Below are 12,975 nucleotides of genomic sequence, written 5' to 3' on the forward strand. Positions count from 1 at the left end.
TAGGCACGGGCGTCTGCTGGTCGCGGGAGCTGTAAGCAGACCCCACTCACACAGAGCTGTTCCCTCCCGTTTGTCTCTGAGAGTGCGATGCCCAAGCTGGTGTGCGCGTGTAGGCCGGGATGCCGCGGGGACCCTTCTGCCTCTGGGTTAAATGCAGTGTTTGCTCGCCGTCGGGATTTGCTTCGAGTGCTGTCAGCATCGCTCCGTGTGCGTGAGCATTATTTTGGAAAACTCGCCCTTCCTTCCCTTAATTCTGTTGTGTAATTATGAGAGAGTTGCTCTCTATAACTGCCTGAAAGAGGCTGTAGCCAGGTGGGGGTCGGCCTCTTCTCTCGGACAGCTGTGACAGGATGAGAAGAAACGGCCTTAAATTGCGCCAGGGAATGTTTAGGTTAAACCTTTGGAAGAATTTCTTCACAGAAAGGGTGATTGGGCATTGGAACGGGCTGCCCAGGGAGGTGGTAGAGTCACTGTCCCTGGCAGTGTTTAAGGTGAGATGGGATGTGGCACTGAGTGCCATGATCTAGTAGTTGACAAGGTGGTATTCAGTCACTGGTTGGACTCAATGATCACAGAGGACTTTTCCGACCTAATTGATTTTGTGATTCTGTGTTTGAAATTCAAACACAGCAAGATTTGTGTATTCCAGGATATTTCCTTCGGCTTTCATGAATTATCAGTTAGTGTTTGTTTGTTATGGTTTGTGTCTGTTTTTTTTTTCCCCAAGACCCTTCTAAAATTATTCAGTAATAGGAATTCTGTTTGTTCCAGCATAAGCCGCTTTAACATTAGGGTATGGCATACTAGGTTCAGTAGCTTGGAATGAGCTTCCTCTCATCTTCCTACCTTCCTTTAGCAGTTGTATGCACAAGCTGAGTTGACACCAATATCTATACTGACAAAATGTAAAATGAGGTCATAGATTTATTGCTGTGTTCAAACTCCTTGTAAAAAATCTTTTATTGAAAAAAAGTTACTACTTGTTTGAGTATTTCATTAAGAGCGTGTGGTTTTGACTATGTAGTTATTAGTTTCCCAGATTGGTCTAATATTCTATAATTTGCTTCTTCATGTATACCGTTTAGCAGGTGTACTTTATTTTCTGGTATTTTATCCACAGAATTAGTTTTGTGCCCAGGTTCAGTTAAGGAGTTGGATGTCCATCTTGACTTAGGTTTGCAGTTAGTCGGAATCAGTACGACTTTGCATTTAGTTTTGTGATTGGTTCCCCTCAAATGTACAATAGATAACTAAGGGCTCTTCTGCAAGCAGTTTGTATATCCAGGGCCCAGGATGCACAGTTTCCTGGGAAAATTATTCAATATTAGTAGGAAGGTCACTGGGGGCTTTGAAGGACAGAACTTCATAGCCTGGGCTCTAAACCATATCTTATGTAGTGGCAGCTTCAGACTAGCCCTGTGTCAAGTTTGCTTTAAGTTTCAGTTCTATGTAGGCTTTGAAAGGAAAAAGGAATTTTATGTGTGTTTACCCCACACCCATCCCCAAATCTCCTGTACTTCCTTCACTTTTGTTTTCTGTTTGTTTTGGGTTTTTTTGCTGTCTCCCTCCACCCCCAACTGTGAAGGATTCCACTGTTTTTTGGTTTATATCTGTCCCACAAGATTGTGAGTAATATCTCTGAAATGAAGCACTCTTGTTGATCTTTGTCTGTAGCTGTCTGGCAAAATTAGAAAATCTCATACAAGACTGTGCTTCATGTCCAGCTTTGTGTGATGGTGCAGGAACAGGAGAGGCCCTCTAAAGCTAATACTTCTGAACAGTTTGACTGCATAGTACTGATGTTTGTGTTCCAGAATTTTGCAGAGTGAAATTCTAGTGTGGGCATTTGATTTTGCAGTGCCTGTTGTTGACTGATTTACTTCACCTTGCAGATACTGAAAATACCATTGAGAAAACGGCAAAATGAGTAGTCGTCGAAAACGTGCACCTCCATCCAAAGTGGATGAGGAGAAGAAGAAAAAGCTCTGCTGGAATATGCATGAAGACCGGAGAAATGAGATGGTGACATTAGATGATGAACTAACGAATGAGGACCATATTCCAGTTCCAAGCACTTCTGCATCTTTCATTGTTATAAACGATGATAGCATTGATGAAGATCTTGTACAGAAAGAAGGCAGTGGCTCAAAATCTGTGAAGTTTTTGACAGTTAATGATGAGGAAGACTCTTATTCCATCTTGACTCCTGTGTCTGTACAGCTAAATATTATAGTCTTGCCATACCATGCAGATAGGTCCTGGGAGGCTTTGTTGGGAGAATTTGCTCTTCATCTGCCTTCTGAGCAAATTCTAGCTGATGAATTCCGTGACAGGAGCTTTACTTTAATGAGAGGAGACTCTGATGATGAGCTGCAGGTCTGTGTTCATGAAAGAAGTGAAGAAGAGTACAGTAATGAAACAAAAGAATACCTGGGCACTTACGAACAACGTATTTTGGTGAAAGCAACTTTAAGTGGTGAAATATTGGAAGGCTTGAGATGGTTGCAAAAGAAAAAGATAATTGGACTTTATCAAAGACCTGGAGAGGGTCAGGCTTTAAAGGTATGCATTCATTATACTTGTTTTGCATTTTGAAAGTTTTTTTGTTTGTTTGTTTGAAATACAAGATAAAAACATCTGAACAACAAGGTTTGGCAGCTACTATATATTTATAATGAAATGAAAATGTATAGTTTCTAAATGCTTTTGTAATGTTTTCGGTGTGTTTCTTCCTAGAAATGTTTTCTTTTTCACCATTAGCAATGTATTACCTGAAGGAATCACAGAAGCTTTTAGCTGTAATTCCTCTACATGTTTGTTTTAGTAGATTTATTATATCTGTCTGTACCTGCTAATGTTCAAACCATTGTTGTTATTTTCATGCTCTTCCGTTTATAATTTTCTTGTCAATTTTACAGTTAATTAAATTGTTAGCTGTATAACCTTTTCACAGGTTGGGATTTACCTTCTTGAAGCTGGGCTAAGTAAACCTGAGTTTCTCAGTGACGGAGGTGGAAGACCCAAAAAAGCTAATCAGATGATTCAAAAACTCATGGAAAAGTTCTACAGTTTTTTAATTCCAGGTAATGCCATAAAGTTGATTGTTGATGAACAGGAACATTTTTTGTTGTTAGAGCTTGTCTTGTGTAGTAGTTGAAAATGTAAGGGAAAATAGTAGTTCCTGCCATACAGAGCAACTCTTATTTTCCAGGCAATGTTGTTAGGTAATTCACTCAATACTATTATCTGACCATTAATCATTTGCTAATTTGTTTATGCTGAAATTAGAGATGATAATTCTTCTCTACAGATAAGGTACTGAAGCACAGAAATGTTTTGTGTCCTTACTTTTTTGGGAGTAAATGCAGTTTTCACCAGTTCATGTGTGTTTTTTGAACAGATCTACAGTATCTTGTCCGAATTATACAGGATCAGTTTAAAAGAACCAGGAATTAAATTTGGAAAATTTGTTCCCAGGTTGGTGCCTGTCACACAACTGCAGTGATAGCTTTCGGTTTGGTTTATACTGTAAAGAAGTTACAATGTAAAATACTACAGAATGCAGCTCTATGACAGTTTTGAGAATATACCACTGCAGATTGACAAACATGGGCCTTGCTATCATTTTAGAATTAAAGATATGTTTGCCAGATTACGCTTAGTAGTATTACAGATTTATGGAGTGATAAACAATGACTTTATGTTGTGATGTCTTAGGAAACTTGAGGACAAAAAAACCCCCAACCAAGCAACCTAACCAACCTTTGTTTCGTTCCTGAGTATAGAATTGATTCAAAATGTTGGCTGAAGACTGATTCAGTGACTGTAGTATAGTGAGTGTGTGTTCTTGCAACAGAAGCCTAGCACCCCCCCCAAACATAACTGCAGTTAATTAGAAAAGGCAGAGTTGTATAAAAAATCAGGCAACATTGCTAAAGAGAAGCTAAAAGGAAGAGCTAACAGAATAAAATCTGAACATCCTTACCTGCTGCGAAGAACAGATGTGCAACTGTAAGGAAAGATTTGAGGCATATCAAGTGATGGGCCAGGATACCTCAGTAAGTGGGGAAGATACTGCACATAAGAAATCATCCTTCCAAAAACTGAAGTCTGACTGACACAGATATGTCAGTTTAGGTTTGAAAGCACAATAAAGCAGATTCAAGAAGAGGTCTGAAGAATAAATAGTTTAAGGTCTAGAAATGAATAGTAATGGTTTTAAATCCATTAGGAGAAATACATTATCATAAATGTATTAGAAGCAGAATAGTTGCCAGAGAATTTGTAGACTTGAGATGTCTAAGGCATATGATAGAGTGCTGAAATGAAAGTAATGCTATAGCAGACAGCACAGTTTTCTTCTCTGCATATCTTCTCATTGTGGAAAAGTTGGGGGAAAGAGGTTGTGAAGAAAATGACTGGTGACTTATTTTGGGATCCAGAGTAATTTTCTGCTGAAACCTGGGGCATTTGTCTTCAGTACACTAAAGGGGTGTTTATTTGTTCTACCTGGTTCAGTGTAGCTTACAGGTGTAGAGGCACTTTTTGAAAGGGAAGACATGCCCCTCAAAGTTACTGGAGCAAGAATGTAGACCTGAGCAGTTGGGTTGTCATGCCTTAGCTTTTCAGAAGCCATGCAACCAGCTCAGGTTCATAAAGGGCCTACATTGCCAGCTGGTAAAGATTCTGACCATTTTTCAGCATGTGCATTTTTATGTGCTGTAAAATAATAATAGAGTCTTGATTTCATGCCAGTGAATTACATGTAAATGACAAAGTAAAATAGCTGACATGGAGAACAGAAATAAATGATTGCTAATCACCAGTCAAGTCCTACAAAGACATGTGCAGCTTAATTTATTACTAATGCTTTGAGAAAAAGAATGAATGATTGGTGAAATGGTATCAACATGTTTAAATGTATTATTCAACATAACAGATGAAGAACAGCTAAAAGCTTGCAAGCAGACTAGGCAGTGGAGTTTCAGTAGAAGTTCAATAGATGAATATAAAACAGCGCAGAAGAAAAAAATGTTATCTTCTTTGCTAACTGTTGCAAGTAGGGCTGTAGTTCAGTAGGTAGGTGTATAGCTCAGTAAATGCATCAACTTTAATGTTCAGTGTTAGTGAAACCAAATGAAAGGTAAAGAATTATCCTGAAAGTGTTAGAGAACAAAACATGGTCACTAAACCACTGTGTAAGTCCATAGTGTGCATTATGTTCTGCTCTGAATTCAGAAAAAGCATGTCACAGAAGTAAAAAATACTTGTGAGGGAAAACCCCAGGTGACTATGCACTGTGAAACTAGTTTCATTTCTTAACAGTTTCTGAGCACCTACTTACTGATGTTGCACAAAATAATACAGCCTTCATTCTGTGCTGATGAATGCATTCCTCTTAAACGTTTCTAACAACTTAGTCTTTGTTTAAATTCCACCTGTTTTTAAACAGAATTAGTCGAGCTTTTTGTAAAATTACACCTAAGTATGTATTTTAACACTTGTCAATATCTAAAGTGAAATCTATCCAATAACATTCCAAAATGAAGCTTCTTGTTCCCCCCCACTGATGAGCAAATTCTAATGCTGATGGAGTTGTGTACAAGCGTTTACACAAATAAAGGATATGACCTCTCTATTGCTACATTTAATTTTTATATATTTGTTTTCCTCATTGTACTCTGTTAATTCTGTTAATATTCTTCTAGATGGTTTTGAGACTTTGTGGCCAGAAGTTCGTCTATTTTATGGCAAGAATAGCATAGATGCATTAAGTAATCTGAAAAAAAAAAAGATAAAATATTTAATATTGAATCATTGAATCATTTTGGTTTTAACCCAGCACTGCCAAGTCACTCAGCCATGTCCCTAAGTGCCACGTTTACATATCTTTTAAATATTTCTGGTGATGGTGACTCAACCATTTCCCTGGGCAGCCTGTTCTTATGCTTGACAACCCTTTGTGGGAAGAAATTTTTCCCTGTTACCCAATCTAACCTTCCCTTGGTGCGACTTGAGGTTATTTCTTCGTGTTCAGTTACTTGGGAGAAGAGACCGACCCCCACCTCACTACAACCTCCTTTCAGGTAGCTGTAGAGAGTCTAAGGTCCCCCCCCCAACCCCCCATCTACTTTTTCTCCAGGCTAAATGACCCCAGCTCCCCCAGCTGCTCCTCATAGCAGTTGTCTTCCAGATCCATTACCAGCTTCGTTGCTCTGCTCTGGACATGCTCCAGCGCTTCCATGTCTTTCTTGCAGTGAGGGACCCAAAATTGAATACAGTAACCTCACAACATGCTTGTAGTACTCCTGAACTGCCAGGCCTTTCTTCCAAAGGTCATAAACTCTCTCTTTTCCCTGAGCTTCAGCCAAAGCTCCCTGTTCAGCCAGATGTTCTCTGCCATCTTTTCTTTGGCACATGGGGCTAGCCTGCTCCTGTACCTTTAAGATTTCATTCTTGAGGAATGTCCAGCCCCTTTGCCCTTCAGGACTGCCTTCCATGGGACTCTGTCAGACAGACTCCTAAATGGCCAAAGTCTGTGCTCTGGAAGTCCAAGGTAGCAGTTCTGCTGGCACCCCACCTTACTTCTCCAAGAATCAAAAACATACCATTTCGTGATTGCCATACTCAAGACAGCCTCCAGCCAACACATCACCTGCCAGCCCTTCTTTCTTTGCAGACATAGACAATGCATCCAGCAGGACACCTTCCCTACTGGCTCGATAATGGTGCACATTATGGAGAAGCTGCGTGAATTTCAAAAACTGCTTGCAGAGTTAACCCCCTTTTTGAGAAAATTGTTTGTAGACATTTATTTTGTTTGTTTTAATAAGTTGCTGGTTTTATAATAGCTTGTATCTTCTGTATAGTATTACATGCCGCTTCTTGTAGCTTCAGTGAACACACGGGCATAAATTGCTTACAGATACAGCAAAATGTTTTCTTAGTATGAAAAAACCCATAGTCTTTATAATTAAAATTAAAAAAAAAAAAAGATTAAAAAGTCTGTTGAATTGTCTGTTCCAGTGAATGGTAAATGGCTCAGATTTTGTTTTCCCATAATGTCATGGAGCAAGGTAGCTGGCAATGGTATGTATTGTATACCATTTGCCTTCAGTTTTCTTAAGAAGAATACATTCTTTGTACAATGATGTTTTTGGTATTTGCATTATTTACTACCACATGTGATGCAACGAGTATTCATCTAGGCTTTTTTCATTAATGTAGATAGTGTTATACAGCAATCTGGAGAAGGAAAGATCCTACTGTCGATGCAATAGCAGAACTGTAGTTCAGTCATTGAAGGAATTAAATCAGTACTTGAAAAGCATCAAAGAAACTGAATTTTTAGATAATACAATACCATCTGTTTCTCAAATGTAAAAAAGATTTAAGATGAGACCTCTGTAATTGAATTACATTTTGAAATGGTTGAAAGCATAATTAAATATTCACTGTTTAATAAATAACTGAAAGAGGGGTAAACTTCCCTAGCATCCTTTTCAAAATCCCTGTGGTACATAGAACCATTTAATCATGAAAAAGAAATCTCTGAAAGAATGAACGAAACAAGAGAGGTATGTACAAAAAAATCCAATTGTATTAAAAAAAAATTTGCTTTAAATTATATTTTGGTCTTTGTTCCCCTCTAAAATTCTGGATAGACCGAGTTTATATAGAAGCCAATTTATTATGCTTAAAAATGTGAGATTGGAAGACTATTATTTTAGCAAATATGATGATAGGTGTCATTATATATCAAATTCATTGATCAAAGTTATACTTTGCAAATACTCTAATTTTCTGTTCTTTTCCTAAAGTGAGGGATGTGTGTTACAGGCTCCCTTTGAATGGCTTCTTTAATATATAAAGTGGAGTGCTTTGCTTGGTGCTTTTCATTTGGCTGGCTCATTAATAACTCTGATTGCCTTCTTCACATTACAAGTCATATGTAAAGTTTTCATGAATATATATAAATTTAATGTCTTTCCATATTCTTGTTTCTCTTGTGAAGCACTGAAAGTGTTCCTTTTGATTTAAAAGCATTTTGGGGGGGGGGGGGGCACTGATGGCTGCCATATATAGGCATATAATTTCCTGCTTTTGTTTTGGAAATCATTCTTTACCTTAGCCACCCATTCGAGTGAAAGAAAGCTTTTGCTTTTCATGAAAGAGAGTCCCAATAGCAGCTCCTGAACCTTACCTTAAGATTAAGCTTTCTGGTTTTTGCCAGGTATATCTCTTCTTGTTAGCCTGAGGTATCAGAATTAAAATTTAAGTGTGCCAGCCATTAGCTGTTTAATTAGAATGTCAAATATACTTTAACATGCTGAAAACGATGGCCTTGACTTGCTTCCAATTTTTTTTTTTTTTAAATCAAAATTCTGCAGGGTGAATTTATCTCCAGTGCTAGCTAGGGTTAGAATTGGTCTGTATTTTTTTGATACTGATGTTTTAATTTTAGGCCTAAAACATTGTCAAAACTTGTCCTCCAAGTCTTTCATTCTCTCATATCTGTTTTCTAGAATGCCAATACTTGAATTTTTCATGAATTTTTGTTCTATGTTGTTTAAGTTCTGTGTCTGCCCATATATCCAAATTATGTGAAAAATACATAAGCACAAGGCCTTCTTTCCTACAGTGTAGAAAAGACAGATAGGCCTTCTGTCCTGAAGGGTGCACACTTCTCTTGAGGAGTGTTTTTAATTTTGAAAGTATGCCTTGTCTGAATTTTTGCAGTGATGCAAGTGGTGAGAATTGCATGTTGTCCTGCTGCTACAATTTTCTTATCCAGATGAAAAAAATTAAAGTTAACTTGAAAGGTCTCTGAAGAGACTCTCCTGTATTGTTTTTTTAAATGTGTAATTTTTTAAAGAAAGGCTTTATTGCATGAAAAATGTGCAAATCCTTGGGAACCCACTATATTTTTTTCCTTTCTATAAGGTCATTGACCCATATTAATACTTAAATCAGAAACATGAGATACTTGAGATTCTGTACCGATTGGAAATTTTTAGTGGAAGGTCTTTATTAAATAAATAAGATCTGGTCATTCTATACCTACATTCTAAAGAACGAGCTTTCCTGATTATGTATACATCTGTGATCACCACAGCATGTTAACTTTTAGGTGTCCTGGTTCCAGCTGGGATAGAGTTAATTTTCTTCTTAGTAGCTGATCCTGTGCCATGTGTTTGGGTTCAGTGTGACAATAATGTTTGTAACACAATGAAGTGCTACTCCTTGCTGAGTGGTGCTTACCCCAAGTCAAGGACTTTTCAGTCCTTGATCTGCTGGTGAGCAGGTGCACGAGAAGGAAGGGAGCATGGCCAGGATAGCCAAAGGGATATTTCTCAGTTTATAAACTGAGGAATAACGATATCCTCAGTTTATAAACTGGTGGGTGTTGGCTGGAAGCCATCAGCTGACACTTGGGAATGGGCTGCGAATTGATCAGTGATAGATAAGCAATTGTATTGTGCATCACTTTTTTCTTGGGTTTTCCTAATCTCTCTCTTTTTCCTTTTCATTGCTATTACTGTTATTATTACTGTTGTTGTTATTATTACAATGTTTTACTTTATTTCAAGTATTAAACTGCTTATTGTTTGCTACTGCTGCTAGCTGAGTCAGAGGCAGTCATGGCATATGTTTAGATGACATTTTGCTTTGCTTGTTTTCATATGTGCAAACTAAATATGTTGCAGAAAAATTTACTGAAAAGTTGTCCCAAGTTGATTGATAATGCGTGTCTTGAATTACTTGTATGCAGATGAGCTGGAGGAAGATGGGGAAGAATCTGACATGGAACTAGAGCGACAAAATATTGAAGAGCTTTATGACTTTGTAAGGCACACTCATCAGCAGGATATCCAATTACTGAGAAAGGACGTGCAGCATCCTGCACTAATTCCCATTCTGAGGCCATACCAAAGTGAGGCTGTCAATTGGATGCTTCACAGAGAGAACCACACAAGTACTCCAAGTAGTGGCAAGTATATGGATCTGAAAAACTTGCATAATGAAGGGAAGTGCAATTGTATTGTCAGCAGTAATGTTTCCTTGCTGTTTGATTAGAAGTTCTGTGAATTATTGCATTAATAGTTTCGTAAAAGCCCCTGTTTGGGTAGTATGCTAAATTATAAACTAGGTCTTGCTGAACAGCAGTTGATGTATCATGTTGGTCATGAAGCTCTGTGGAGGTGGACTTCAGCTTTTTGTCTCTTAATGTCACGAAAAGGCTGAATAATTCTAAGGAGTGTGCTGTTAATAGAGAAACCTCATCATAGTAACATGAACGCTTTCTCCATAGAAAACGCGCTGCACTTCTTATGGCGGGAGGTGATCACTCTGGATGGAGTGAAAATCTACTATAATCCGTTCACTGGCTGGTACGTTTTTATAGTTACTCTTGCTGAGGACACCTCAGGGTTGTGCTTTGTGAAAACCATAGAGGTAGCTTTATCCCGTATGGTGTAAGATATTCCATTACTTGTTTTTCAGTTAGCAACTGAAGAATTAGAACAGGGATACCTTTAATTTCAAAAAAAGCACGAACTGGAGTATGTAATGCACAGGTAGATATGTAGATCTCAAGTTGAAGATGTAACTATTGAAGTTTTTTTTAAAACAATGTCAATAGTGGTTTAATATTAACAATTTTTTAACTTAGAGTATTGGAGACTTTGACCTTCTGATCCAATGTTTTTAAAGTCCAAAGGAAGGGGGAAGTATAATGCTTTTTATTAATGCTAGGTATTGCATTACTAGATCTGTTTCTCTTTTCTCATTAATTTGGTTAGAATAGAACCTTTTGATTGCTAGTTTGCTTTTTATTTTTCCCTATATAACTTTCTGATCTTTGTCACATGTGAATATAAAAATATCTCAAAGTTTTCGAGACTAATGCTATGATATGCTAAGGTTAGCAGGGAAAGGCCTATTAGGAGGTGAAAAAATTCTAAAAATTCTGCCATACATATTTGTCTTGGTCAGGTTCATACACCCAAAAAGCTTGCTAGTTTTTGTTAATCTCAGTTTAACTGGCAAAAGATAATGCCTCACCTTACAAACTTTGCCTAGCTGAAGTTATGCTGTGTGTCCCTGAACTCATGCTTCTCTGTCACACCATCCTGTAGTTACTGACTTTCACTGGGAATGTACTTGAATTTTAGTATTATCCGTGAATATCCAACTGCTGGACCCCAGTGGCCTGGAGGTATTTTGGCAGATGAGATGGGTCTTGGAAAAACAGTAGAAGTGTTGGCTCTTATTCTGAATCATACCGGACCAGACATTAAACAAGATGATCTGACATTACCTGAGGTGAGGAAACCAGGGTGAGAGTTACTATGAAGAAAATGCTTTTCAGAATTAATGCAAGTGCACTTCTTTAATTTATTGATTTCTGGTTTATAGAAGTCCATATGTAAAGCTGTTTTACTGTGAAAGTTTTCCTCTTTGTAGGACATGATACTTGGCAGCATAAATGGTGGAATAGTTTGCACAAGAAGCTGTTGATCCTTTGCCATTGTTCAATGGTTTTATCAGGCAACTGCACTGTTAATATAGTTTGCACGTGCTTCAGGAGTGTATAAATACATAATTTAATTTACTATGTTGGAGGTCATTCTCCACTTCATTGTATTGATGGATGTCAAACATCCGTTAGACATGTGTTCTGTCCTAAAATAGGGACAGCTTGTGTTCTGAATAAAGATTTCTACTCTCCCTCTATTTCATATAATAAATGAGCTTATTTAGCAACAGTTTTTCATCTTTTCACTTTCCTCATCATGCATACTGTGAAAACTTGGCACATCCACTAAACCCAAAAATTCTTTCTGAAGGGAAAGAACCATTATTCTTAAGTAAACTCTTATCACTTTGTGAATTCCATCTCTTGGAAATCATGGCAGTCAGTTTCATTGTACATTTATCAGAGTGATCTGCCTGCTTGTAATTTTATCACTTAAAAGGACTCAAATCTTAGAGAGAATAAGATGATTCTTAAATGTATAAGAGGATCAGCACCAAGGAGTGCGAAGAGGGGAGTATAAGCACTAAAGTGCCTGGATGCCGACTGACAACAATAGCTAGAGACCAGAGCTTTTGGAGAGCTGGAGTTAGTGAAACTGTTTCAATGTGTAAGTGGTTGGGACAGACATCTTAGCTAATATATTACTCTAATAATTGAGTAAAATTTTGGGAGGCAATCCCTAAAAAGAAACATACTTTTTATACAGCTAGCTAGGACTCTTCATCTATATTGCTTACCTCCTTTTGTGTTTCTAGCTATATATTAAATATATATTTTTCTCTCACCTCAGTAACCTAGATCACTTACAGCTGTAGATTGCTACAGCTTAATGCTGAAGCAGTGGAGGACCCAAGAGGCTTTCAGGGCTGCTCTTGGTGTTTCAGTTAGGGTGCTGAACACTGTTTGCCAAGAAACTGAACTGAATGATGTGTCGCTGTACATTAAAAATGAGCTATCTGAGCAAATTAGTGGGATCAGAACATACATCTGTATCAGCTCATGCTTATTTTCAAATGTGAAAAGATTAATGAAGGTCAGAGTGACTGTGAAGAGACATGAGCTAATAACTATTTAATGTTGTCTGCATTAGGGTAAGCTTGTGAACTTCTTTGTTCCACCTCAACCTTTAGAGGGAAGTAAAAAGAAAAAACCAAAGGAAATGGAGCCTAAATTAAAGGAAAAAATACAGTATCCCAGTAAGTATTTCCAATAACTTTTAAAATACATTTTGCTTTTAGCATTGTCTTATATTGGCTACTGACTATGAGTTCAAAGCTACTCTTCACTTCTTCAGAATGAAATAAATTCTTTTGCTGAGCACTGCCATGTAAGGTTGCCTTCTACAAACAAGTGACTCACAGTTAAAAGTAAAGTTACCAACTCAGAACTCTGTGCTACAGAGCTCCATGTAACTAGGAGGTCTTTGTAAAGAGTTT

General features: G+C 37.6%; 1 protein-coding gene across 1 annotated transcript in view; it reads left to right on the plus strand.

The window, feature by feature from the left end:
• The first annotated feature begins 28 nt into the window (after positions 1-28).
• The window catches only part of SHPRH (SNF2 histone linker PHD RING helicase), a 50,704-nt gene continuing 37,757 nt past the window's right edge, over positions 29-12,975 (plus strand). The window contains exons 1-7 of the mRNA XM_008635950.2: positions 29-207; positions 1,893-2,562; positions 2,954-3,083; positions 9,773-9,991; positions 10,313-10,391; positions 11,175-11,325; positions 12,630-12,735. Of these exons, the coding sequence (XP_008634172.1) occupies positions 1,924-2,562; positions 2,954-3,083; positions 9,773-9,991; positions 10,313-10,391; positions 11,175-11,325; positions 12,630-12,735 (1,324 nt within the window). The 5' untranslated portion in view covers positions 29-207; positions 1,893-1,923. The remainder of the gene's footprint in view (positions 208-1,892; positions 2,563-2,953; positions 3,084-9,772; positions 9,992-10,312; positions 10,392-11,174; positions 11,326-12,629; positions 12,736-12,975) is intronic.

Source organism: Corvus brachyrhynchos, unplaced genomic scaffold, assembly GCF_000691975.1.
Source record: "Corvus brachyrhynchos isolate BGI_N302 unplaced genomic scaffold, ASM69197v1 scaffold6, whole genome shotgun sequence".
NCBI classification, from domain to species: Eukaryota; Metazoa; Chordata; class Aves; order Passeriformes; family Corvidae; genus Corvus; species Corvus brachyrhynchos.